This window comes from Pleuronectes platessa, chromosome 2 (assembly GCF_947347685.1).
Source record: "Pleuronectes platessa chromosome 2, fPlePla1.1, whole genome shotgun sequence".
Classification (NCBI taxonomy): Eukaryota; Metazoa; Chordata; class Actinopteri; order Pleuronectiformes; family Pleuronectidae; genus Pleuronectes; species Pleuronectes platessa.
The window spans coordinates 15,536,123-15,560,651 of record NC_070627.1 but is presented as its reverse complement, the minus strand read 5'-3'; the positions used below and the strand labels follow the sequence as shown (position 1 = coordinate 15,560,651).

At 41.7% G+C, this 24,529-nt stretch overlaps 2 protein-coding genes across 4 annotated transcripts in view; one reads left to right on the top strand and one right to left on the bottom strand.

Moving 5' to 3' along the window:
* Positions 1–24,529, bottom strand: part of LOC128425379 (40S ribosomal protein S26) — a 178,121-nt gene that overhangs the window by 109,227 nt on the left and 44,365 nt on the right. The window lies entirely within an intron of this gene.
* On the top strand, positions 2,580–23,869 carry LOC128425202 (FYVE, RhoGEF and PH domain-containing protein 5). 3 transcript variants are annotated; one of them, XM_053411744.1, is made up of 21 exons: positions 2,580–2,806; positions 3,729–6,324; positions 10,142–10,295; positions 11,068–11,126; positions 11,219–11,249; positions 11,897–12,048; positions 12,228–12,384; positions 14,572–14,659; positions 14,770–14,820; positions 15,275–15,333; positions 15,993–16,064; positions 16,292–16,360; positions 18,673–18,756; positions 18,993–19,072; positions 19,219–19,315; positions 19,707–19,844; positions 20,010–20,112; positions 20,942–21,078; positions 21,206–21,331; positions 22,008–22,156; positions 22,800–23,869. In XM_053411744.1, the coding sequence occupies exons 1-21, from the start codon at positions 2,737–2,739 to the stop codon at positions 22,834–22,836; spliced, it is 4,509 nt and encodes a 1,502-aa protein (XP_053267719.1). In that variant the 5' UTR covers positions 2,580–2,736; the 3' UTR covers positions 22,837–23,869. The 3 variants fall into 3 exon arrangements, with proteins under 3 accessions (XP_053267719.1, XP_053267725.1, XP_053267711.1); XM_053411750.1 differs by having other exon boundaries at positions 14,569–14,659; positions 21,206–21,304; XM_053411736.1 differs by having other exon boundaries at positions 14,569–14,659.

Here is a 24,529-nt window from a genome sequence, read left to right as displayed (position 1 = left end):
TGTTGCCCATAAACTATGAAATACACACTGCACAGGGTGGCGTCCTCTTTCATCAATAGAAACATGGGCATCCCGAACCAATTGTGTTTTTATCATGGTCCCAAATTACAGCATCACAAATAAAATCAAATTGAATACAATCTGCAGTGGCCTGGATTTTTTCTAGAGAGAAGCCAAAAAGTGTCCCAAGTAAAAACTAACTCTCAAATACAAACAAAAGTACAGTAGACAGCAAAACAATTACCTAAATTTTTTTTTAATTCTATCCAGGGTGTGAGGGATCCTTTGGTGATTTTCTCAGCCCACAACCTGGTTCTTATGAAGTACGAGTCCTGAAAGGAGGGCAGGGAGGGCAGGGAGGTCCCATTGACCTAGACAACAAGTCGTAAAGTTTTGTGAGACAAACTAACATTGTTCTGGTCTTCACATGGGATTTGTCAACATATTTGTTTTGAGCAGCCTTGTGCTTTATCCATTATATTGTGTGTAGGAGCATGAGGAGACACCACACATACACACACACAGCATGTTTTCATAGTGGCCATGTTTGTTATATATCTTTATTCTCATGCTGTGACTCACCCTCCTCTCCCTTTGAATCAATATGAAAATTCAACAATTGTGTGTTCAACACCGCTGAGTTGGAATAATGTGTGTAAGATTTTCTTTTGTAGCTGTGGATGGATTTTCAACTTTCAACTAAGAAGCAAAAAATAGACTTTCATCAACCTGTTGTACAGCCTCAACAGAAGACTGACCATGGTTCTTCAGTTTTCAAGAAAGAGCTTGTTTAGTGTAGTTAGTTGTTTAACAATGATAAGCTCCAATAACAGCACTTTATATTGTACTATACTATGAGAATGACATCACATCATATTCTTGTGTCATGGCCTGTGGGGTCAGTCCATAGATGGCACCAAATAAAAACTAGATGTGTGTTGGCTGTGGTGCCAGGATTCAACTTTTTTTATTCTCACTTCTGTATAACGAGCCTCCACGGAGCCACTCCCCATCCTTATGCTGCCGTTTGTAGCTGTGATACACGGCAGAGATATTTTTTACTAAAATAAATCTTCACCAGCTGACCACGATTCAAGCGTATAAATAGCTCCTCTTACTTCACCGCCTGTGAGTCACAGCTAACTCACAGAGGGGTTAAATGTGAACATGATGTCCATGAGCTGCTGAGGATGTGAGGCTGGGCTGAGCAGGAAACAGGGAGAGCAGTTTCCTGTTATGTAGAGCGGAGCTTGTTGTACACCAATCAGACCGTCAGATGGGTGTGCAGGAAAACAAGTTTATCAATGCGGGAGAGTTGATTTAAGATCGCAGATACAGACTGGTTTCTAATCAGACGTGAAGGGGAATACTGAGAAATGTGGCTTTATACCAACTAAGATCTGAGAATACATTGTTTTCACCTGATTATAACTTGATGCAATTACAGTCTCTAACACTGGGAAGGGCTGGTTTAATGGAACTAATGGTGTTTTTTTAAGGTGAAACAACATACTTTGGTACTAGGTCCTCATTAGGCTCTGTTTGTTAGGGTTTTTTAAGTTGTATGACTTCATTAATGGTTGATAAAGAATTTGTCAATACTTTATAGAGAAGCTATAAACTACTAATAAGAACAACGTTTGGGTTGCCAGGTTGCGAAAATCTTCTTGTCTGTTGCGTATCCTTTTCATGGGCCTTTCACTTTCTGATAAGCCTCCACGATATTAGTATTAAACTTCACAATCTGGCAACCCCAAAGGTCATTCATGTCTTACGACTGATAAATCAAGCATTAGTAAACGATCTATATATGATCAACGAAGACATTTGGTTACAATCTTTTAGGTTGTTGTTATGTGTAAAGCATAAAAGTTCTTATCGACGATGCTTTTATTGTTAGAATCCTGCTGTGAAGTTTGTGATTGCACAAGATAGTCCTATTACTGCACCATATAGAACTAGAATAACAGCCATTCCTCCTCCAAACAGTGAAGTTTCAGTCTGAAAAGTTTCAGACGCTTTTAGGTCTTACATCTGGTCAAAATTCAAAGAAATTCTGTGAGAGCAGACTTGAGTTTCAAGAGGTAAAACCATGTTTTGTGAATCCATTTTGACCTTGACCTTTGACCACCCAAATCGAATCAACTTATCCGTGAGTCTAAATCAATATTTGTGTAAATTGTATCTCCAGGTGTCATCTTTGAGTTAAAGTGAAAAAAATATGAATAACTGACCCCAAGGTGTTCCTGAGAAACTACATTTACTAGGCCGGAAAAAGTGTGTCATCACAGTGATCTGGACTTTTTACCGAAATGGAAACAGTTGTACGTTTTTACCCAAGCTGAAGAATTTCTCTCTCTGCGTTCTTGAGATGTCATGTTCACAATGGATCAGATAGAGCAACAACCCAAAAAACAGGTTATATATACACAAATCAGCCTTTGAATTCACTTGCTTGAGCTGATGTAAACATCTGCATCACTGGAGTCTGTACTGGAGCCACTGCTGTGTGAGGAGGGTCCTGTGGCGTGATGGGGGGGGGGGTCGAGCGTCTTTCCATTTGGTTTCCAGTCGCGTCCCGAACGCACAGCGATCAGCTGAGCAGCGTCTCTCTCAGAGGAAGAGAGAGCTGTGTTCAGTCCGTCTCTCTCTCTCTCTCCCTCAGTGTGTGTGTGTGTGTGTGTGTGTGTGTGGACAGTTGGACGGAGTTTGCTGCGCGCTCCGCTCTTTCACTTGATGCGTATCGCAGCTGCTTCTCTGGAGCGAGATGTTGGAACTGCTCGCTTCCTCGACAAGATGAACACAGGTGAGACGTTTATTGAGAGGAGACGGGAGGGTTTAAAAGCCCATTTTCACTGTTGATGTGATAGTTAACGTGAAGCTTTTTTGCGTGAGTTCGACAGAGAGGATTGACAGAGAGCACCGAGTTTGAGATCTTTCCTCTTTCTTTGATTTACTCCGTTTCTCCTACATTCCTGTGGATAGATGGTGAATCCAGTGGGGGCAACAACATATGAAGCAGTGAGACTCAGTGATTATAGAGATTATTGTGCTTATCAGAGTAGTGGTTGTCGACTTTATACCATTACTCTGTGGTTAAGCAAAACTAAAAACAGCTCCATTAGGTGTAAAAACTCAAACCACTGGAGTTCTCAGCCGGCTGCACTGCAGTCTGCATGAAGGATGTGTTTTATAGGTTTGGTGGGTGAGAGTAATTTGCTGGTCATGCTTGATTAGCCTCATTCCCGGTTCCTCTCTGCAAATGATTATATGTTATCAATTCAATTTATTATACACACATGAAATATGCTACAGGTTGTGTTTTTGTCATTATATTCTGCCTTTACAATAAAACTCTAAAAGCAGCAGCAGCAGCCTGAGAGGGGTTTCTCTCCTTTGAATCACAGGAAGTGAGTCAGGGAAATCCCTTGGATTTTTTTTGTATTCTATTAGAAAGAATAGATGCCATTCTTCTATTCTATTACCTTTATCTTTATGGAGCATTTTTATTTTTATTTTGAGCGGCTTTTAAATGTTAACTAAGGAAGCTTTCAGTAGACTTGCATGGTCTGTACAGTTGGTTGCCGAAAGTGATCAGCTTGAAATATATTTACTCGTGAAGAGGGAACCTTTGGGCAGTGTTAGGTCACAGGGACACAATACAAATGACCTGTTTGCTATTTTAAAGCTCATAATCTTACAGTTTCCCTTTCCTGTTGTTCTCCCAGACTACACCAAGCCTTCTGTTGCTCCGACGACAAGATTTGTTTGTCACGCCAACCTGAAGCTACCCTCCCCTCTCATGTCTGCACCCAGGGGTCCCAAACCTACCATCGCTCCGAAACCTAAACTCACACCAGAGATTAATGGCAACCTAGGAGTATGCAGTAATGGCAGCTTACTATCTTCAGACGGTGAGGCTGATGAAGAGCACGAGACGCAGAATGGTCTAAACGGAGGGATTACAGCACAGGAACAATTTAACGCCACTGTCCTAAAATCACCACTAAAGGATTTGCAGAATGTGTCACGAGGGCTGGAGCACGGAGAGGTGACAGAGGAAGAGAAGGAAATGGAAGAAGACGTGATTCAGAAGATGGATGAGGACTGGAGATTAACGGACAGTGCGTTAACAGAGGAGCCGGACTCCCTGGAAACACTGTGGGTCAGTGCTGAACTCATGGCTGACCCTAAGGAGGTTGTGGAGATGATTGACGCAGACCTAACGGAGGACATGGATGCTGAAGGGTGTGATGCAGGTGAGGCGCTGGCTGACACAGATGGCCTCTCAGTGGGAGATATTTCCGTTAATAGCATTGATGAGGAGGTGGGAGGCTCTTCTGCTGTAATTCGAGACATGAAGGAGAGGCAGGAAAAGCTCCACATCAAGGAGGTTGAAGCAGGCGACTGTACAGCAGATGATTTAACTGAGTCGCTCACAGATGAACCTGGTTTCCCCATCAACGAAAACATGAAGGACACTGATACACAACAAGGTTTCCTGACAGATGGAGAGGAGAGGGAGGAGGAATCGGTTTCAGACTGTGGCATCACTTGCAACATCCTCAAGTTGCGGTGTGGCTGTAAAATGAAGGAAAAAGGCGAAAACCCACAGAACATTAGTTTTTATGACTTTATCCCTGAAGACCAGAAACACTTCTGTGATACAGCAAAGAAACACGTTGCCTTAGAGGAGGATTCAATCGAAGAGCCTTATTATGTTTCTTCAAATGACATTATTAACAGAGAGATGATGGCAAGAAATAACAAAGTCGATAGTCCACAAACACCTCAGAAGCTTTCGTCGGTATCAGCTGGGAACTATGAGAAAACAGCAGAAAATGGACAAATCGAATCTGTATCTTTTGAGAATTACGTGAAAGTTATTAACAGTGATGGATACGGCTGTGAAAACGGTGAGAGGAACAAGGTGAGACGAACATGTCAGAAATGGCAGTGTTTCAAAACTGAAGAGCACCAAGCTCATACAACTGAGGCCTTCTTGAATGATTTGGACTACCAGCCGAGGTTCAGACTGGTGTCCATCTCAGTGCCAACAGACACTGACACCTCGCTGACCTCCTCTCTCTCCGTAAGCCAGCTGCTTTCCCCGAGCGCCTCAGACGTCTTTCGAGACGATGATGACTTGGACGGTCACATAGTCCCATTCCTGGACGACACTACTGATACGGAGCAGGACATCATTGATGATCATGTTTACGAGGAGCCGGGGCACAGTGCAAGCAATGGAAATATCTTTCCATTGGATAGAAAGGCCAAAAGGATACAAATTCGCTCAATGTCACACCATATTAATAACAACGTGGCTGAGGTGGGAATGCAGTATGTTCCGAGCCCCTACATGAGTGGATTCGGACAACCTGCTCTGAGCAGCAGCCCTATGTTAAACTCAGTGCGGCACAATAGCTATTCCAAACCCCACTATTTGTCCTTGTACCCCCGCTCCCTCTCCATGGAGGCACAAGACACGCCTCTGTGTGCTTACCGAGACAAAGACGAGCCTCACAGACAGAGAGGAGCCATTTGTTCTTCTGGAAGCTTCTCCAGATGCTCACCACTGTCATGCAGCGGCCTGTCCACTCCAACATCTGTGGTAGATATTCCTCCGCCATTTGAACTGGCCTACATCACCAAGCGGCCCATCACAAAGAGTTCCCCCTCACTTCTCATTGAGGGAGACTCATCAGAGAAAAACAGGAAAAAGAAATCCTCCATTAAGCGCTTCCTGATGCTCAAGTTTAGGCGGAAAACTGAGAGCAAGTCTTTGGTGGATGTCAGTCCGTGCTCCTCCAAGTCCTCAGCAGAGTCCAGCCACCACATGCCCAGCCGACTGCTGGATTTAGATAGACACAGCTTAAGTAGGTCTCCGCAGCTCAACTCACACTCTGCTAGTAGACATCCAGTTTCAATTGAGCCGACCTCCAACTTCTTGCTCTACAACGAAAGCATAAGAAAAGGCAGCGCTGTGGCATTCCTCAATCGCAGCGTCATCCGAGTGGAGTCCTTTGAGGACCGCTCCCGTGTGCCTTTCATACCTCTGCCCCTGACCAAGCCTCGCTCCATCTCCTTCCCCAACACAGATACCTCCGACTATGAGAATGTTCCTGCCGTCAGCTCAGACTATGAGAACGTCCAGGTCTCACAGCAGAGGACTATTCCACGGGGACCTTTCACAGACTTCTTTGACCGTCCAGCCTCCAATCGAGTGCTGTCATCTGCCAATGACACAGACGGTTATGTGGATATGAGCAGCCTCCCGGGGTTTAAGAGCAGAACTCAGTCACCTGAAGAGGAAACAGAAAGGTATGTGAACGACACTATCGGCTCTAGTGTGGTACAAATCCACTGCCCAGGTCGTTGGACCTATCTGAGCACTCATGGGCAGGTTGGTTCTAAAATAAATTGTGGTCAAGTGCATTGTTGGCGCTTTGCTGTCTAGAATAATTGGCAGGTAAATGTGCATTTGACCTACAAAAATCTGGTATTTGGATATTTTTGGTGATTTTTAGAGACTATCAAAATAGTAAAAGAATAGAGTAGTAATAGTGATGCACCTATATGGATTACTACCTGGCAAATCTGCCATACGTTGGCAATCCATTAAGGTGCAAGCACACCTGGCTTTATAAAGCAGTGTGATGAGAATGGTTTGTCGCAAAAAAACAACCATTATAACTTAAGAGAACCCTTAGGAATCATTCAACTGGCATGATTCCTAAGGGTTCACGCCCCACCAAAATTGCCAAAAGTCCAAAATGCAGTTGCACCATGCTCTCTATTAACAATATCCCTGTATCTATCACCAACATCAGTGGGTTTTATCATCGAGAAATTATGAATGTATGTACCAGATATCATGACGATACCTTTAATGACTGTTGAGATATTTCAGTTAAGAACAAAGCGGTGGACAAACCAGCCAACCGATTGGTCATCCATAGCCTTTGTTCAAGTGTCTGTTCACGGGTGATCCTGCTGGACATAATGTTAGTGATCCTTACCACCTTTTACACCAAGCACTGGTCTTCATTTTATTACGCTGACTGTGTGGGTTTAACAATGCCCCTGGGGAGGAAGATTTATAACTATTTATAACGTTGAGTCCCCTGATGCTGTGATCACGGCCGGCAGGGTTGTGGTGATCAGATTTACAGGAAAGTGTTGTACAGTATAGCTTCCCCTTTTCATTGCAGTGAGATCAGCAAACCCCCAGCTGTGATGTATCCCTGTGTGTTGTTGAGGCATGTTGGGTGGTGGAGGAGGAGAGAACACTTGGGGAGGGTGGTGGTGGTCCCCTCAGGTCTGAGTTAAGCACAGGGTGGTTTCATTCATAAATCATCTGCTTCGGTGCAGAAACAGCTTGTTGTGTTGATGCTGTTGGTGGAGCTTCTTGTTAGCGTGCTGTGGGGATATTTGTTGGTATGATCAGCCATGCTGTGCTGACATTAACCCCCCCAACCCCCCAACCCCCTTGCATTCCTGTTGGTGTGTTCCCATATCATACAGGCTGCTCAGGATGATTAATAGACAGAGCATTTTGGAGTCATTGCTCTTCTCTAGCCAGTGAAGAACAACAAGCTGAGATACAATCTGTTCAGTGTGTTCTGTAGTCAGCAGTTGTTCACTGCAGTGGTTCCCTCTCATCGTGCTCACCATCATAGTGTGTGTGCAAAACCATACTATTAGCTTTACTGTAAAAATCTTGTTTTATGATAAAAACAAGATGCTTAAATCCAGAACTTTTTTTTTTCATCCTTTAATGTGAATTATAAAAAACTAACTGAAAGGAAAAACATATAACTTACAACTGAATTCAAAATCAACCTCTCATATTCACACTCGTGCTAAACAGTAGTTTTTGCACACCTGCTATGAGGTAACGTGACTCAGAACAACTCTAAATAAAGTAGACCACAGCTGTTCCTGTAGGGGTTTCATGACATCTTCTTATTGCACCCTGCTGCACCTTCAAAGCATGAACTGTATCATCAACAAGTGGAGAGAATACTGAACAATACTGTGACGATACCATGAACAGGACGTCCACCCAAATCAAGAAAAGAAGGCGGAAGGGTCAGGTTGCATAGAGGTATAAAGCAACATTAAAAGAGCTGCAGGAATTTCTGGCGAGTTCCAGCTGCTCCCTAAATGTGACAACCATCTCTCATCGTCTTCATACTGCATGTTTGGTCTATGGAGGGATGAGATAAGCCTTGTCTCGTGTAAAAACATATCCAAGAATGGCTTAACATTGCAAGGGAAAAAAATCCATTCTCCCAAGACCACATTGAAAAATGATGCTACAATCTGATGAGACCGAGGTTGAACACGGAACTCAATCACTGAACGAGCACCAGATGAAATCAGTGATGAAACATGATGGTTGTTTCATGATTTTTTTCAGCCAGAAATGAGGCTTTATTCAAGGTAGAAGGAATTAGGATTCGCTCCAATACAAGTCAAGTTAACCTTTAAAGTGTTAGCTAGAGAGCTCAGATGAATTGAAACCCAAACCCTCTTTCAGACCAAAAATGACTCCAGATAAAAAAATGGACTTGAGTCCTTAAAATCTGAATGTGAAAAAGATGCCACGTACCACCGTTAATGTACATTTGAGCAAATAAGAGTTTTATGTCCTGCTTTTCAATCACAAACAGTTGCACAAGTTTCACATCATGTGTGCCCAGGTTCTCTGTGCTAGCACTAAACAGAAAAAAAGTTGTAGCCGTTGAATGATAGTTTTCTGAAAGAAGAGAATGTAATCACAGAAAAGCAATATCAGTCCAGTGGATGTTTATGAAACTTTATTTTGATAAATTTGAATTGCTAAGACAAAAAGATATAGCTTTGCGATAGCCTGAAGGGATAATATTAGCACATAGTTTGATAGTTGGCAAATTTGACCCATCACTCTTATCACTGTACCGTTGGCTCACAAGGAACCTGAGGGAAAAAGAAAAATAATCCATTTTTTAAATCTCCTCCTGTAATTTATCCCTATTGCCTTGAGCCTTCGAACAACATGGCAGGACAGTGAGACGTGACGGAGACAGTGCCAGTGATATAAAATCCTAATATAGAAACATGTAGTTTGTGGTTCAAGCATCCCTGGTATCTCATCCGGAGTAAGACCCTATGAGCAGTAATGGGCCATGCTGCTTTAATGTGTGCGATGCAGAGATCTGAACGGCCCAAATATATCCTTCATATGCAGCTAATTTGCATCTCAGTGGGATTCAGTCCATTGCTGCTGGGAGGGAAACGTGGCGGGATCACAGTCAAGGCAATTGGTCACATAGAGGTCTACTGCAATTCTACTGTAACTTAAGGACCTGTTTTTATTTGCGCTGCGTACGCTCCCTGCTGAGCTGCACATCAGCATATTCATTTGGGCTCCCTGCAGAAGAGAATCGCGTCGCATAAAACACCGACTTGCCTCCCTGACTGGGATCAGTTGTCACCGTAGGCCTTTCATGATGACTTTATTGCTTTCTGTAATACTTTATCAATTTATATTTGCTGCTAATACTGAATGCTGTACTTTTATTATAGTGATTTTTCAAAGGACCTTAAAATGACTTTGAGGTTTAAATGAATTCCATCTGCTTTACTTGACAGTTAATGGAGATTATAGATTCTACAGCTTTCATCAAATTTATGATGAAAACAGAAAGTCAATCTTTCAGACCAGACCAGTGTTTCCCAACATGTGAAACAAGACCCCCCCAAGTGGTACCAAGATAAATCTGAGGGGACACAAGACGAGTGAAGGAATAAGAGAAAGAACATTTTAGTTGTTGATTTACTTTTTCACACATTCTTGTAATTATTCCTTTTGTTTTGTGAAATACTGGAAACTGTCACATCTTCCTTACCCCTTAAAAGGATTAAAGAAAAGGCCGGGAGACATTGTCCCAATAGAGGATCAATGTTTCCTGACACTACACTCAGGCAGCCTATGAAACATGTTTGTTGCTTGGCCCTCATTGATTTTAGTTATTGCATTCTACTTACTGCATTAGTAAGTGTAAATGTGATTATATGTAAACTGTCACAGTAAATATCATTGATATATATCGACTGTGTGTTCCCTGTATTTCACCTGTGGTTCTCCCAACAGTGCCTACACAGAAGCCTACAATGTGTGCTCGGTGGCCGTCAGTCCACAGACTGGTTCAGTGTGTGATGTCAGGGGGGAGACGGCCTGTGAAGAGGAGCAGGGCCGCACCTCTGAGGAAGAAGATGGAGGCACAGACATCAATTATAACAGACAGGTTAGTTCTGGCAATGGGAGTTGAGCTTGTCTCAAGGTTCCAAGTAATATTAATGCATTGAATAGTTGTGACATTTGTTGTGTGAATTTTGATAAAATTGTAATATCCTGCCTGGATAGACTCACAGCAGGGTGAAGACAGGATAGTGTTTTGAAACATTACCTGTCCACCATCTAATATCGGAGGAGAAAGAGTCCCCTAACATAAACTCTGTGTTTCTATTCCCCTGTTAATATTTTTTTGGGGTTTGTTTATCCTTCCTGTTGTTGAGGGTTAAGGACAGAGGACCTTGTTAGGACCTATGAGACAAATAGTGATTTGTGAATATGAGCTTTACAAATTAATTTTGATTGATTGATCGCTTTGATTCTAATATTATAGTTATCTTAAACACTGAGTAATTACTTTGGAATATCTCCACCTTTAAGTCTTCTATAGTCCGTCTTCATCCTTTAAAATGCAGTTTAATCTGTTTTGTTTTGTACCAGCGCTTATGAAGACATGGTATCACCTTTTTCATTATGCTAGAAATTAAGACATATTTAAAGACCAGAAATCAACCAAATAAAACAAAGCGAAGTGTTTCTCAGGTTGGGCAACTGCTTTCACAAGCCAGGATTTTAATGTGGGTTAATGGAGGTTAATGCGTGACTACAACACTGTCCTCATTATTTAGAAGTTTGATTGCTGCCTAGAGAAGATGTGGAGAGGGCCAGCTTCAGCTCCTCCTGACCCTGGGCTTATTAAATATTAATAATGCGATCGTTTACAGGCTGACGGACGATCCAGAGCCTTTTACGTAGCGAAGGAACTGGTGGATACAGAGAGATTGTAAGTTAACTCATTCCCCTCGCACACATATCTACCTCTCTGTCAAAAATAATAATGTTCTTGATGAATAGTGGAAATGTGTCTGTTCACAGGCACGTGAAAGCCCTCAAGCTTCTTCAGGAAGTGAGTTATTTTTTTATTTTGATTTACTCAGGTAATATGTGTGTCCAGATATTTTCTTTGTTTCTATGTGAGGCTCCAAACAGTAAGATGTCAGACTTCGGCAAAAAGGATTACGTTTTACGCATCTTGAATTCCCTTACATGTTAACATCTGTTTAGTTAATGCATATTACATTTATTCATTTGCAATTCTTAAATTTTACTTTGATTAAATACTGCTTATGTTGTTTTTCTGCTCACTGAGCAATTTCCAATTATGTTCATGGTCATAGCTTGAGTGCAAACTGCAAGTGCTAAGTTGCACAGAACAAACATAGTCTGATCTTTTGGCCCCTGAGCAGCTCTACTGTAGCAGTCAATGCCTTGCTCAAGGGCACCTTATCACAGGTAATGAGGACAGAAATAAGTGCTGCTCTTTCACTTCCCTACCTAGAGTCACTCTCAGTCTGGTGTGTGGATTAAACCAGTGTCAGCTCAAAGGGATTCCTTGATATAATAGCTCATGTACACCCTGCTGTCAGATATCAGATAGTTTCTTGTTGTTCAGTTGCAGTGGGAGGGAAGAAAATGCAGACTTAAGTGAAACAGTAAGTTTAGTAAGATTTTAACGTAGGTGATAAGAGTTGACCTTCCCGTCCTATGTGCCAGGACTTTCGGGAAGCGGTGGGGGCGGCTGTCGGGGACGAGGGCGAACCTGTGGTGGAGGAAGAGAGACTACGAGAGATTCTCAACGAGCTGCCGGACGTTTACACCCTGCACCGCCGAATCCTCACCGAGCTGGAGAATCGAATCCGACACTGGTGAGACTTCACATGTACACTGCTGCTGAAATAAGGAATACTGGCTCACATCCATGCAGCCATATGCCACGAGTTAAAGGAACCCCCCTCCCCATCCTTGTTTCATGGTTCCATAGGGAGCACACATAAATATAACTGCTATATTCTGCTTTGACTGCTATGACTGTTTCTCCGCTCAGGGAGGAGAGCCAGAGGATCGCTGACATCTTCCTGTGCAGAAAAGCAGAGTTCTTGGTTTTTACCACCTACATCGGACACTACGACCGGAGTATGAACCTGTTGGAGGACAGCTGCCGGACTTCACCTTGCTTTGCTGCGATTGTTCACCAGTTTGAGGTCAGACTGATAGCAACCCTCTAACACTTAACACTAAACATGTAATGCAACACAAGGCATTCCATAAAAATCGATATTTAAAAACAAGTCTAATGTAAATTCTAATTTAAATATTCACACATGTATCACAGAAGTCGGAGAATTAAATGTTCTCTGATGCAAGCAATGTGAAAACTTACCTTTCTTTATTCACCACAAAGTTACAGCTATGAATTTTTAACAACATGGACTTATGTATCAATAATGTTAAAGGTCTGTAACATATACATATACAAAGTATTTTTACATCGCATAAAGTCTCCATATGTTCGTCATCTTGGTCCTCCTCAGCTCTTCTCCTCCTCTTCCTTTCGTTGCAGTGCTGCCCTTGATTGGTAGTCTGTAAGAAAAAACAATTTGGAATGAGCCTGCATGAAAAGAAGAAAACATGCCCAATGGGAACGTTTGGAATAATGAGAGTACTTCAACATAAACCTAGATGCTTCAAATAAAAAATAACCGAGACAACATTCAGAGCCAACCTTTGATATTTGATCTTTATCTTTCTTATCTCTGCACATTATCTTTAATCTGCAGGGTTCAGTGTGTTTGTGTGTGTGTGTTTGTTATGTGCACTGACAAAGATGAAGTGCATGTTTTGCAGGAGCTGGGATGATTATGGCAAAGTGTGTTTGGTGTATGTGTGTATATGTGTGTGTCTGTGAGGCGGGGACACTTAAAGCAAGAGATCCAAACCTTAACAAAAGGTCACGTGTGAGGCTAAATGAAATAGTAATTTAATTTAATGGAAGAACTACACTGCGTTCTTGGATGTTAAGTGTAACAGTCATGACCCTCAAAGGAAAAATATAAACTTTATGTATTTTTTGTGAGGAACAAATATGTTTGGCATGAGCCACTCGGAACAACGATGAAACACCACTGAACACGTTTTTTAAATCAGGGGAATATTAAAATGGATTATTTTCCCAGCAGCTTTTCTGTGCACTTTAGTGAGGAGTTATAATTAGCCTCAATTAAATTAACAGTTTTTCAAACCAGTCTGCCTCAGACGTTCTTATAGAAGATATTAAGTTGATAGATTTAAGGTGTAAAGCTTAGAAAAATGGGATGTTATTATATGACATGCTTAAACATTCAACAGGGAGATTTCTTCATCGGTTCACTACTGTATGTACAATCAACAGTGCCCAGCCAGCTGCTCAATACAGGGCCTGGCAGAGATCAGTGGTGCAGACCTTTTTTACTATAATCTATTTGGATTGTCGAAGGAAATCCAATTGTGCCATATGCATTCATCCTATTTATCGATTTAGGACTTTGCTATAATTCCCCCTCATTTTATAGACCACTGAGGAGATGAGTTGGCAGGAAGTCTTTGCAGAGCTGGGCAGATTTCTCTGTTTGATTCTAGGGCGAGAAAGTGTTTAATAAATCCTTGGATTCTCCGAGGCACCCTCCGTTTCTATAGCAGTGCAGCTACATCATTACATTACATTTCATTACATGCATTACAGCACTGTGGCTCTGTGGAGGACGATGTCAGCCACGCAGTCGGTTCATGGCTCTGGTCCAAACTAAAACTGATTGTCATGAAATGAGGATGAAGGATGAATCGAGATCTCTTAACCTTTCCTCTGTCACCACCATGAAATTTAGATATGTGGTTTAGAGTGAAATGTGAAAAGTGAAAATTAAATAAAGATTGAACATAAATCGTATTCACGAAGATATTTACATTTAAATACAAATATGTATAAGTATGTATACACAATGGATATCCATTGTTATACAAATAGCAGCAGCAGAAGTCCCTCAGGATGAACTTTAATCACTTGGGGGAAAACCCTTATATCTAATCTATCATTGTGACTGTGTTCCCACAACAGTAATAAAAGATACATGAGAACACATGCTCACACACACATAAACACTCATTCTGCAAAGCACTGGGCTGACCAGCAGCCTCGTTCATGAATATGATTGGTGGTTGTGCTCAATGGTCCAGTGTTGTATCATTTACTCCTCATTGGAACTTATATTTTTTCTGTAAACTTTTTAATATACCCTTGACTGTTTTGTGAATCAGATGTGAATTTCTTTTCATTCAAGTGAACCTCTGCAGTGAATGAGTCCTGAATGAACAGCGAAAAGGTTGAATTTGTGTTTTTCTTTATGTCTCAGCAGCAGAGTCCAGTTGGGGAAAAGGTTTCTCTCAAACAGCAGCTCCTGCAGGTCATCGTGCGAGTTGCTCAGTATCGGATGCTCCTCACTGGTGAGGATTAATGAACCGCGCAGGTCTCCTCTGAATAAGAATATAGTTCTCCTATAGTGGTTTGATTCTGTACTCTTAGAAGGAATTTATTTATTTCACCCCTCTCACAGATTACCTGAACAACCTCTCCCCTGATTCCAAAGAGTATGAAGACACCCAAGGTACCGTAAACAAACAGCAGCCTCAGCTGCTCTGTGTCGCCGCAGGAGAGCATTACCGGCCTCTGTTTGTCGCTGTGTGTTTACAGGGAATTTATATGTGCTCATTTGGCATGGAGAGATGGCCATGAGAGAGCCAATTTAGATTTCTTTGTCTGTGGTGGTAACCCACCAGGAAGCTATTCCAGCCCTCTTCTGTGTGAAGGCTGTAATGTGTAATTCATGAGAAGGCAAGTTGCAGCAACACTATCTCTGACTGTATCTTTGATTAGAGAGCCACCCGAGTCCAGACATGCAGTCACATCCACACTCTTTACTCACTCTGACTTTTAGGTTTGGTGACTTTCGACGCAGACGCGAGGAATAAAAACCATCTTATGAATTATGAATATTCATTGGGACTCTGTCCCCTTGTATAACATGAACTGATTTCTCTGTCTGTGTTTCTCTTGTTCAGCGGCTGTGGCGATTGTGTCGGACATTGAGGATCAAGTAAACGACAGTTTAAAACATGGGGTAAGTATCATGTGTTGCCATTTGTAATCCAGAAAATAAATATCTGTAAAATCCACAAAACCTAGTACTTTCTGTATATTTCTGTATATTTCTTCAACTTGGAACTTCTTTGCCCAAAGTCACCTTAAATTTAGGTCTTTTCTCTTTTCATGAAAGAAATTAGTTGTTACAGCCTTTACCATTGCAGAAACAGAAATAACCACACCATGCTTTTTCACTTATTGTCAAGTCTGAATCAGTTGGTGCTCACCTGCGTGGTCCTCAGAGGATGAACCCTGATGAAATTGTTGTTCTCTTAACTTTGTATGGCTCCACACTGGTGATAGCCAGCTGCTGGAGGCAATATGTTTTTGGAAGTTGTCCCATTCATCGATCAACTGATTCGATTTCAGTGGTTAAAGGTCAAAGGTCAAGTCTGTATAAAATATATGTAGACTGAAACTGCACTGATTGACAATAGCAGTGTGGTAACTCTTGCTTTATCTTTGTTAATGGGTGGCCACTGTTACAGTATTAAGAGTAACATGCCTGCATAATGAATGAAAACAGCCAAGCAGAAAAATAAAGTCTGACTGCTTATGCTTTTTCATCATTTCTGTTATATTGGCATCCTAATCCTCTTCCCTGTCTTCCTCTTCTTTTCTCTCTTTGTTCCACAGGAGAACTTGTTGCGTCTGGTCAACATCGAGTACAGTGTTCACGGCCAGCGCGACCTGCTGCAGCCTGGCAGGGTACGACTCTGATAACAGCATTGTTTCTGTCTGAAGCTCGCCAGCCCACCCTGTCTGCCCTGCACCACCCTGTGTTGGCCTTTACTCCGTCACTCAGCCGGGAATCCCCACCCGGCTCGGAATAAAAACACTGTTAATAACTGCAGACGTCCTGTATGTGTCATGATCAGACAACCTGAAATGTTCAGTTTGATTTAACCCTGTGTTTTCTTTTTTGTTGTTGTCAGGTCTTTGTGAAGGAGGGCACTCTGATGAAGGTCAGCAGGAAGTGTCAACAGCCCAGGCATCTGTTTTTGGTAAATGCTTCTTCCTGTTTTTATTACTTAAGTTAAGAGATACCTGTTAGATAATTTGTTTATGTTTCTGGGTCCAGACGGAGCTGTTTAGAGCAGAGGTTCCTCACAGGATGTTTGTGAATGCTGACTTCCTAAGCCAGGTCTTTACTGACAGCACAGTGAAGGTCAACAGCAGCTCCTTATAAACTATACAGTCCATGTACATCTGTCAGCTAATATTAGTTCAATGTATCTTCAGCTCACTTAAGATCATTAGATTTCAAGGGCCAGTTCAGACGTGGCATCAACTTCCCTCTTGGTTGATCTCCTAATGATTACTAAAATCTTATCTCGTAGAATTGCAGGCAACCCCTCCTGACCTCCGGCTGTCTCTCCCTGTCTTTTTCATCCCCCCCCCCCCCATACACACACACTGACATCAGACCCATTTCTATAGTCTAACTGCTAAAAAACGTAATTAAGCCTTTGCAAAGAGAAATTTTAAACGTGTCTATTTGCATATAGAGCGGCGAAGTGAGATCTGATCACAAGTGGACACTTGGAGAAACTTCCAACCTTATTCTGATCAACTCACCTGAGACAGATGTTAATACCGGGTACAGACTAAATACTGTAAATGACCCAGAAATAGCTGTATCGGATAATTTTCATCTGGTAATCCTTAAACGTCCACCTGGAATAATATAAAATGACCTAACTTATAAATAAAGTCTAAATATAATTATAAATGAAAACGAAGTGACAATTGGAGGATAATTGAGGTCATTCTTCACTGCCAGGTCAACACCACGTGATGAGTTTCACAAAAGCGAACGTTGATAACGACTGAATCAAAGCAACAGACTGTTTAAGATAAGAGATGCCACTAAAATATTGTTATCAAGAGAGATTAAAAAAGAAAGATTGGAAAGATTAAACGCCTTTGCAAATTACCCATAGCGCATCATCAAAGCACACCACCTCTCCCTCCTGTGGCGTCTTTGAAATTTGTGATCTGGTCTTGACACTAAAAATGCTCGTAAATGTCTCTGCTGGAGGAATGTCGGTTATCATCGCTGTGTAACTTTTTATCCTGCAAGTTTACCCAACCAGCTGCTGATCACGTGTTTTTATCTGTTATTAATGTTGGAGACGGCATAGTAAAACAAGTCTGCAGGAGCTAGCTGTCTCCTGAAGCAGGTACTAAAACACACAGGGACAGTGAGTAAAATGATACACTGGGAAAAAGATAATACAGAGGTTAATGATGCAATTTAATATCTATTTACTCAAGTATCTCAGTCATGTATGAAAACTGGAGGCAGGGGTTTAAACTGTGTAGCTCCCCTCCAGTCACATTTTAAGACAAATACAAATGATCCGCTCGGATTAATAATAAAAAAGTGCAACCCATGATTTTAAGTAAACCCCTACTTCAGTGAAATGTCTTTCCCCAGTGGACACACACTGGAGGCTGCCGGTTTCCACATCAACGCTTGTTATCGTAGTTGCCTATTGGTGATGACTGGCAACAAGTTGTGATGTCATAGATCCCACTTGAATCTGTTCTCAGTCATCCAATTCATGGTATCTTCAGGAGCTGTACAAGTGAACATGTGTGTGTGTATGTGGGTGTGTTATAACATAATGACTCTCAACATAGCTACAGACCCACAGAGGTTAAATACCTGAAATGTCCCACTACACATATACAACTCCTACAAGATACCACTTGAACATATACCATTTAAACTCACATGAAAAACTTTCCCTGATCCAAACAGCCTTCTCGCATCAAACTCTACTTCACTCGACATCATCCTGAAAACATCCAATTGAAGCATCAGCTAGACTGACACTGTAAAGCACAAACTGTCCCTCCATCAAAGTCTAACATTCCCCTTCAATTAAATCAAGCCTCATAGAAAAGCCAACTGCATTGCAGAAGAAAAAAGAAAGGTCTGCTTGACTCCTTTGTCCGGGTCTGTGCCAAACTTTAATGGATTCTTTCTTGGCTCATATCACATCCTTCCACCAAGTTTTATGGAAAATCCGCTCAGTAGTTTTTGTGTATTAAAGCTGACAAACAAACAAAAGTAATAAACACATTTTAAATTTGAACTTTGTGTTTAACCTCTTAAGTGGAAGTGATTGTGTGTGCGTGTGCGCGCCTAGACTGCCATCTACTGGAGAAAAGCTGTACATACATGAATGAATAAATCTGGGCAGCTGATTTATTTGATCCTTTTAATAAATCCACACATCTGCTTTTAAAAATGACTTGAATATTCCTCAGATGCACAGTGAGTGATTTAGGTTAAATCTGTTGTCAGATGAACGACGTGTTGCTGTACACGTACCCTCAGCAGGATGGGAAATACAGACTGAAGAACACGCTGCCTCTCACCGGATTAAAGGTCAGAGTCTTTCATCAAATCACCCCATGTCATCAGTTGACACAAACTGATAATAGTTGTAACAGTGAATCATGAAGGTTGTATTTCCTGTTTTTGTGGATATGGTGAAATGGTGCTAACTACAAATAACAGAAAATAGAATATTCTCTCTCTCTCTCTCTCTCTCTCTCTCTCTCTCTCTCTCTTATTTTGTCTTTCTGACTTTTGATCTGATATTAAACTGATTACTCACCCAGGTCAGTAAACCCATCATAGAGAGTGTCCAAAATGCACTGAAGATTGAAGGAACAGACATCTCCATCACTTTGTCTGCAAGGTGGGTCTCTGTTTAAAAGACGGGTAATAACTAGTAAGGTGCAAGATTTCTCATCATCAGTGATTTTTTCTTCATTTTTGGTGTTAATAACATTTCAAATCATCTCTGTAATGATATTGTATTGGATTTATTTGTGCATTGTGCAGTTCGTTCATTGAAAGAGAGGACTGGTTTTACACTCTGAGCCGCACTGTCAGCGAACACACCAGAGGATCTGTAGCCTTCAACAGCTGCTCAGGAGAAGTGAGTTAACTCTTTATGCCTGAAATATGCCTGTTGGCTTTATAACACCACATTCTCCTTGGATATTTAACTTTAACCAACACATTTAATACAGGTGGTTAAAACGATTGCATTTTCACAAGAACATTGTGCCGACCACATGTTAGACCATGTGTTCCTCTAGAGAAGTGTGGCTACATCGGCAATGATGCAAAACATGTCAATATGCTGCACACTGACTCATCAACACTGTATTCTAATGCTAACTGATGTTACATGATGCAACCCTATCATCAACATGATGCTTCTCTGAATGATTCACTAAGTCTGTGCAGCCACTGGTTCTCATTCATTTCACAGCGATATGAGAAACTAGGTGCAGGGGTTTCAAATTGCTAAATGTGGGTTTCAGGCCAGAGATCGTCTGCATCTGTCCCTCGGAGAGAAAGCTCCCACACTTGTTCCAGTCTCTCAAGTGATGATGTGTATGAACTGCACGGCAGATTTCAGCCTCACCCTTCGTAGACATCACTGTCACGGCTGTGGGAGAGTGAGTCACACGCAATTACAATAAAGCGTTCTGTGATACTTTGATATTATTATTATTATTACTTATTATATTATATATAGTCAGGATACAGTAAACTTTGCCTTTGACCAGAGCACTGAGTGTGCTGGATGTTCTCATTGTTCCTGTGGTGCCTGGATTTTGCAGATTGTCTGTCGAAGCTGCTCCAGGAACAGATATCCACTGAAATACATGAAGGACCGCATGGCTAAAGTGTGTGACCACTGCTACAATGAGCTAAAGAAGAGAGGTGGGGAAATGCTGCTATTTTTGTGATAAATAATGCTTTTGTCGTTTAAATCAGGAAAACCAAACTCACTCAAGCTAGGTCCAGACGAAGAGAGAGAAACAGGAAACTCTAATTACCTTGTATCAATCATTTTGACACCCAGTCTCCATGTGAGCAACTAAATGTTAGTGTTGCTATTCTTCTTATAACCAAAAGAGGGAGTATGGTTACACACTACATGGTAACTACATCACTCATCTTGATCAGTGGCATCAGTTCTAAATACAGGGGGAGTTTAGCACTATTAACAGTTAAAATACAGGAAGAAGTACATTTGGAAAAGTAGAAATAACAGTAGAAAGTCTGCATTTAGTGAAATGGTATTCTCATCTACCTTATATAGTTCAAGGAGCATTCTATTCTTTAATTGGTGCAGTGTTTAGTACTGTACAGCAAGAACTGTCTTGGTTGAAATCTCAGTTTGTATGTACCTGCATGGGTTTTCTCCAGCTTCCTCCCACAGTCCAGAGACATGCAGATTGGGGTTAAATTAATCGCTGACTCTAAATTGACCCTAAGTGTGAATGTGAATCTTTATACAGCGCTTTTCTAGTCTTGATGCTCCCTGTGATCCCTTCAAGCATTATAGCGATTCAGATAATGAATGGATGGATGGATGTTCATGAATTCATACTGTTTCATTTCCACTGTTCCACAAAAATGGATGTAGCCTCTGGTGCAGTAAAGTTCAGACAGTCAACCCTCCATGCTCTGGAGTCTGTCATTGTGGGTGCTGTACTTTTGTACCTGTCCTGTGTTTTGACTGATATGAAGTTGTCTGCCTCTGCAGGTGTAGATGTGTCTGCACTGACAGGTAAAGGCAGCCCTCGTGCAAACCGCTCCAGTCGTCCTATCTCTGCTGTGTTCCAAAACATTCATCCACCCAACATCTGGAGGCATCGGAAAGGCACCGTCTCCTTCAACCAGGTACAACCTTCGCTCTCTGTGAAGGAGCTGTGTTCACCGCAGACTGCAGATTAATGAACAGTTGATGCTGTGATGTGAATGTCCACTCTGTTGTGTTTTGGTGAGTAACGGTGCTCCTGTTGTGCAGGTGACAGTGTCAGAGGAAGGCTCCGTTAGTGGCACTCTGCAGCGCAGCAAGAAGAGCAAGCGGAACTGGAAGAGACTGTGGTTCCTTCTAAAAGACAAGGTGCTTTACACCTATCAAGCTCAAGAGGTGAGGGGAAACATGCACTCCCCTTTAACCTACTCTGCTTTCACACATGCACTGAAATCTGGACATTTTCCTGAGACTGTATGTGAGAACGCAAATGTCTACAGGAATGAGCAGAAAAATGGCTGGAAATTCCATTTGATGTGTTGATGTTTCTAACATGTGGCAATTGAAAAACTGGAAGAAAACAAATATCTCAGGATTAAAAAGAGGAGGCATACAGATTTACCTCTTTAGAGAAACAATGAGATCCTAGAGCTGTTACTAATAATTTTTTAAGTAACACTTGCTTTCTGCAGCAGAATTTAAACGTCATGTCCTGCCTCCTACATGCTCGACCACGACGCCAGCCCTCTCATGAATGTTCTGGAAATGTTCCTATCATTGTGAAGGCATCTGACCCAAACAGTATCGTGCTGTGTTCTTCATATGTGAAAGGAAACCCCTGGAAAATGTCAGGACCCAGTTTTTCTGGGATTTTCTGGAGTTCATGCCTGAAAACAGTTCATCCCAGTTCATTCTAGGTCACTCAAACACACTAAACATAGCGAGGAGACATCAGCTGTAGTTTTAGTTGGAGCCCCCACTCAACAAAAAATAAGTAAAACAGCAAAAACAGTTACATCCTTATATCTTTTAATACACTTCTTTTTTCCTAATTGATTTTTTGTATCTGCAGGAGAAAGTAGCATCAGAGAGTTTGCCTCTGTTGGGTTTCACAGTGAAGCTGCCTGACAGACACGAAGAGGAGTCCAACGTCTTCCGGCTTTACCACAAAAACACTTTGTACTACACCTTTAAAGCTGAGGACAACTACACAGCACGGAGGTGAGACGCCTGCCTGACTGAGAGCTCATTACAACATGTATATCAATGACAATGTAAATGCATTAATGGAACTTCATTTGGGAAACACTGTCTCACTCTAACAGTATGCTTGTTGCAGTGTAGTCATACAACTTGTGTTTTAAATGTTTATTACAGCAGCAGAACATAGATAGAGTTTGACATCCAGGCACAGACTCCATCACTCACACACATATGGTGAGGTGGAGATAATGGGGAGCATGCAAATTCCACACAGAAAGACAGTGAACCAGGATTCGACCCACTTACCATCTTGCTGTGAGACGTCAGTGCTAACCACTGCACTCTGTAACTAAATCCCCCTGGACATGATACACTCATTTAAATCAAATTTGGGAGTGATATATAATAATAGCTCAGTTGATGATGGTTGTACACCCGCTGTAGTTCACCTGGAATCGTCTGTCAGTCCCCAATCCTCTCTCCCCATTTCCTACTTAATGACCTGTCGATAAAGTTCAAATGCCTGAGGATGATGTTGTATGCTGTGGTAACAGGCACAGGATTGGTAGTTTTAAGCTGAAGCAGACCAAAATGACACGTTTATAAAACTTGAGGCTGCTGCTGTAACTTGTTCCTAATTTAGACTCTGCTCCTCATGCAGGTGGGTCAATGCCATGGAGGAGGCCACAGTGTTATAGGATCAGCTACTCTGGCAAGTCACTGGAAAAAAACATCTTTCTTCTGCTACTGACTCCTGTCACCGACGGTGGAACCAAAACTGCCGGACAGGGAATAAAAACTGTATTTGATTATGTCTTGAAGCTGTAACTTTCTTGGCTTGACTGATGAAAGGTAGACATTTTGTTCTTTGTGCGGGTACACGTGCACCTACTTTGTCAGCTGCTGTTACAGCAGGTGTGATGCTGAGAGCCATGAGAGCCGATGGCCCAGATACCTGCCAGTGTGGAACATTACATCCATGGGACCTGTACATCATCACCAACATTCCCCCAAATCAATGGATTAGGGATTTTTGGAAAATAAATTATATATATTCTATGAACTCTACTACTGTTCAGGATATCCAATATTTCAAGACATTGTACAAACAAATGTTTTCAGTAAGATTCACTGTCAATTTACTGTTGTTTTCAGGGATGTGCAAAAAGACAACAAATATTTTCAAACTTATTCAGAAATGCCTGAATCTGGATCACCCTGATTTTCAGTTTAAAAAATGTATTAGTTATGCCTTTGTTTCATTTTTTTCGTTCTTGTATGCATTTCTATGACTAATTCTTTGACGCACAGGCTGAATCAAAGAACTACTATGTTTTTGTATGTATAGAAGTGTGTGTAGCTCTGTATTGTTGGTGCTGCCAGTGAATAGTTTCTATGCTTTTTTTGCACTTACATGAAGAGGAATGAACCTGGAAAAGTGACAGAGGCCAAAAACTAGAGCCACTGTACTTAAATTACCTAATTTACTTAACATGCTCTTCTGTTAGGTAGTACAGTATTACACGGGTTACATATATCTTTATAGATTTAATCCATAACAAGTATATCATAAATTCATATTTGTATAAAGATGCTGTGTCCTGTTGTGCAAAGATTTGTTGCCCTGAACACTGATTTCACTGACGTGCAGAATCTGTGTCCTGGACTTTGTACTGTATATTTCTAACACTATTATTTTAAAATCAAGTAAAGGAAGCTGTACTGATGGAAGCCGTCTGTATCTGTGTTTTCTCATGATCCTCCTTGTGTCCTCTATATGGCAGGTGAACTTAAAACTGAATGACAGGAGGCTGTAATTGACTTCCTGTCTCATGTGTCCTTGCTGATGAGCTCGGTGCTTATACATTAAAATAGGGAACACTCCCCCACTATGCTAACAAACTGTTTGCACTCCGCTTGTAGCTCCTGCTATGTGAGCGCATGCTGTCTGTGTTGGCATGTAGTGCATGTGTGGCGTGTGCTGATGAAACTGCTGGCGAGCGTATTAGAGCACACTCTGAGCTGCTCTGGAAGACACCAGGGATGCAGTGATACGCAGCCCAGTGTGGCCAGAGAAAGGCCAGGACTGTTCTGCTTCTCATCTCCCCCCGGGTTATCCTGACCCAGAATAATATCAGGCGGAGAAGTTTTCTTTCTGGGGCTCCTGAAAGTTGCAGACATTTCGTCCTACATAGAGGCCAGAACATCCATCACTCTCTTCTCCCCATCTAGCCCCAATTCTCTGCTCTCTCTCCCTCTGCTGTGTTTACCATCTATGTCGTGCTTTCTTTGCCTTTACTGCTGTTGCTTAAAACCCAATTACAGCATTTATCACCACACACTTCCTGTATATACTGCAAACTTCCACTGGACTAACCTTATTTTATGACT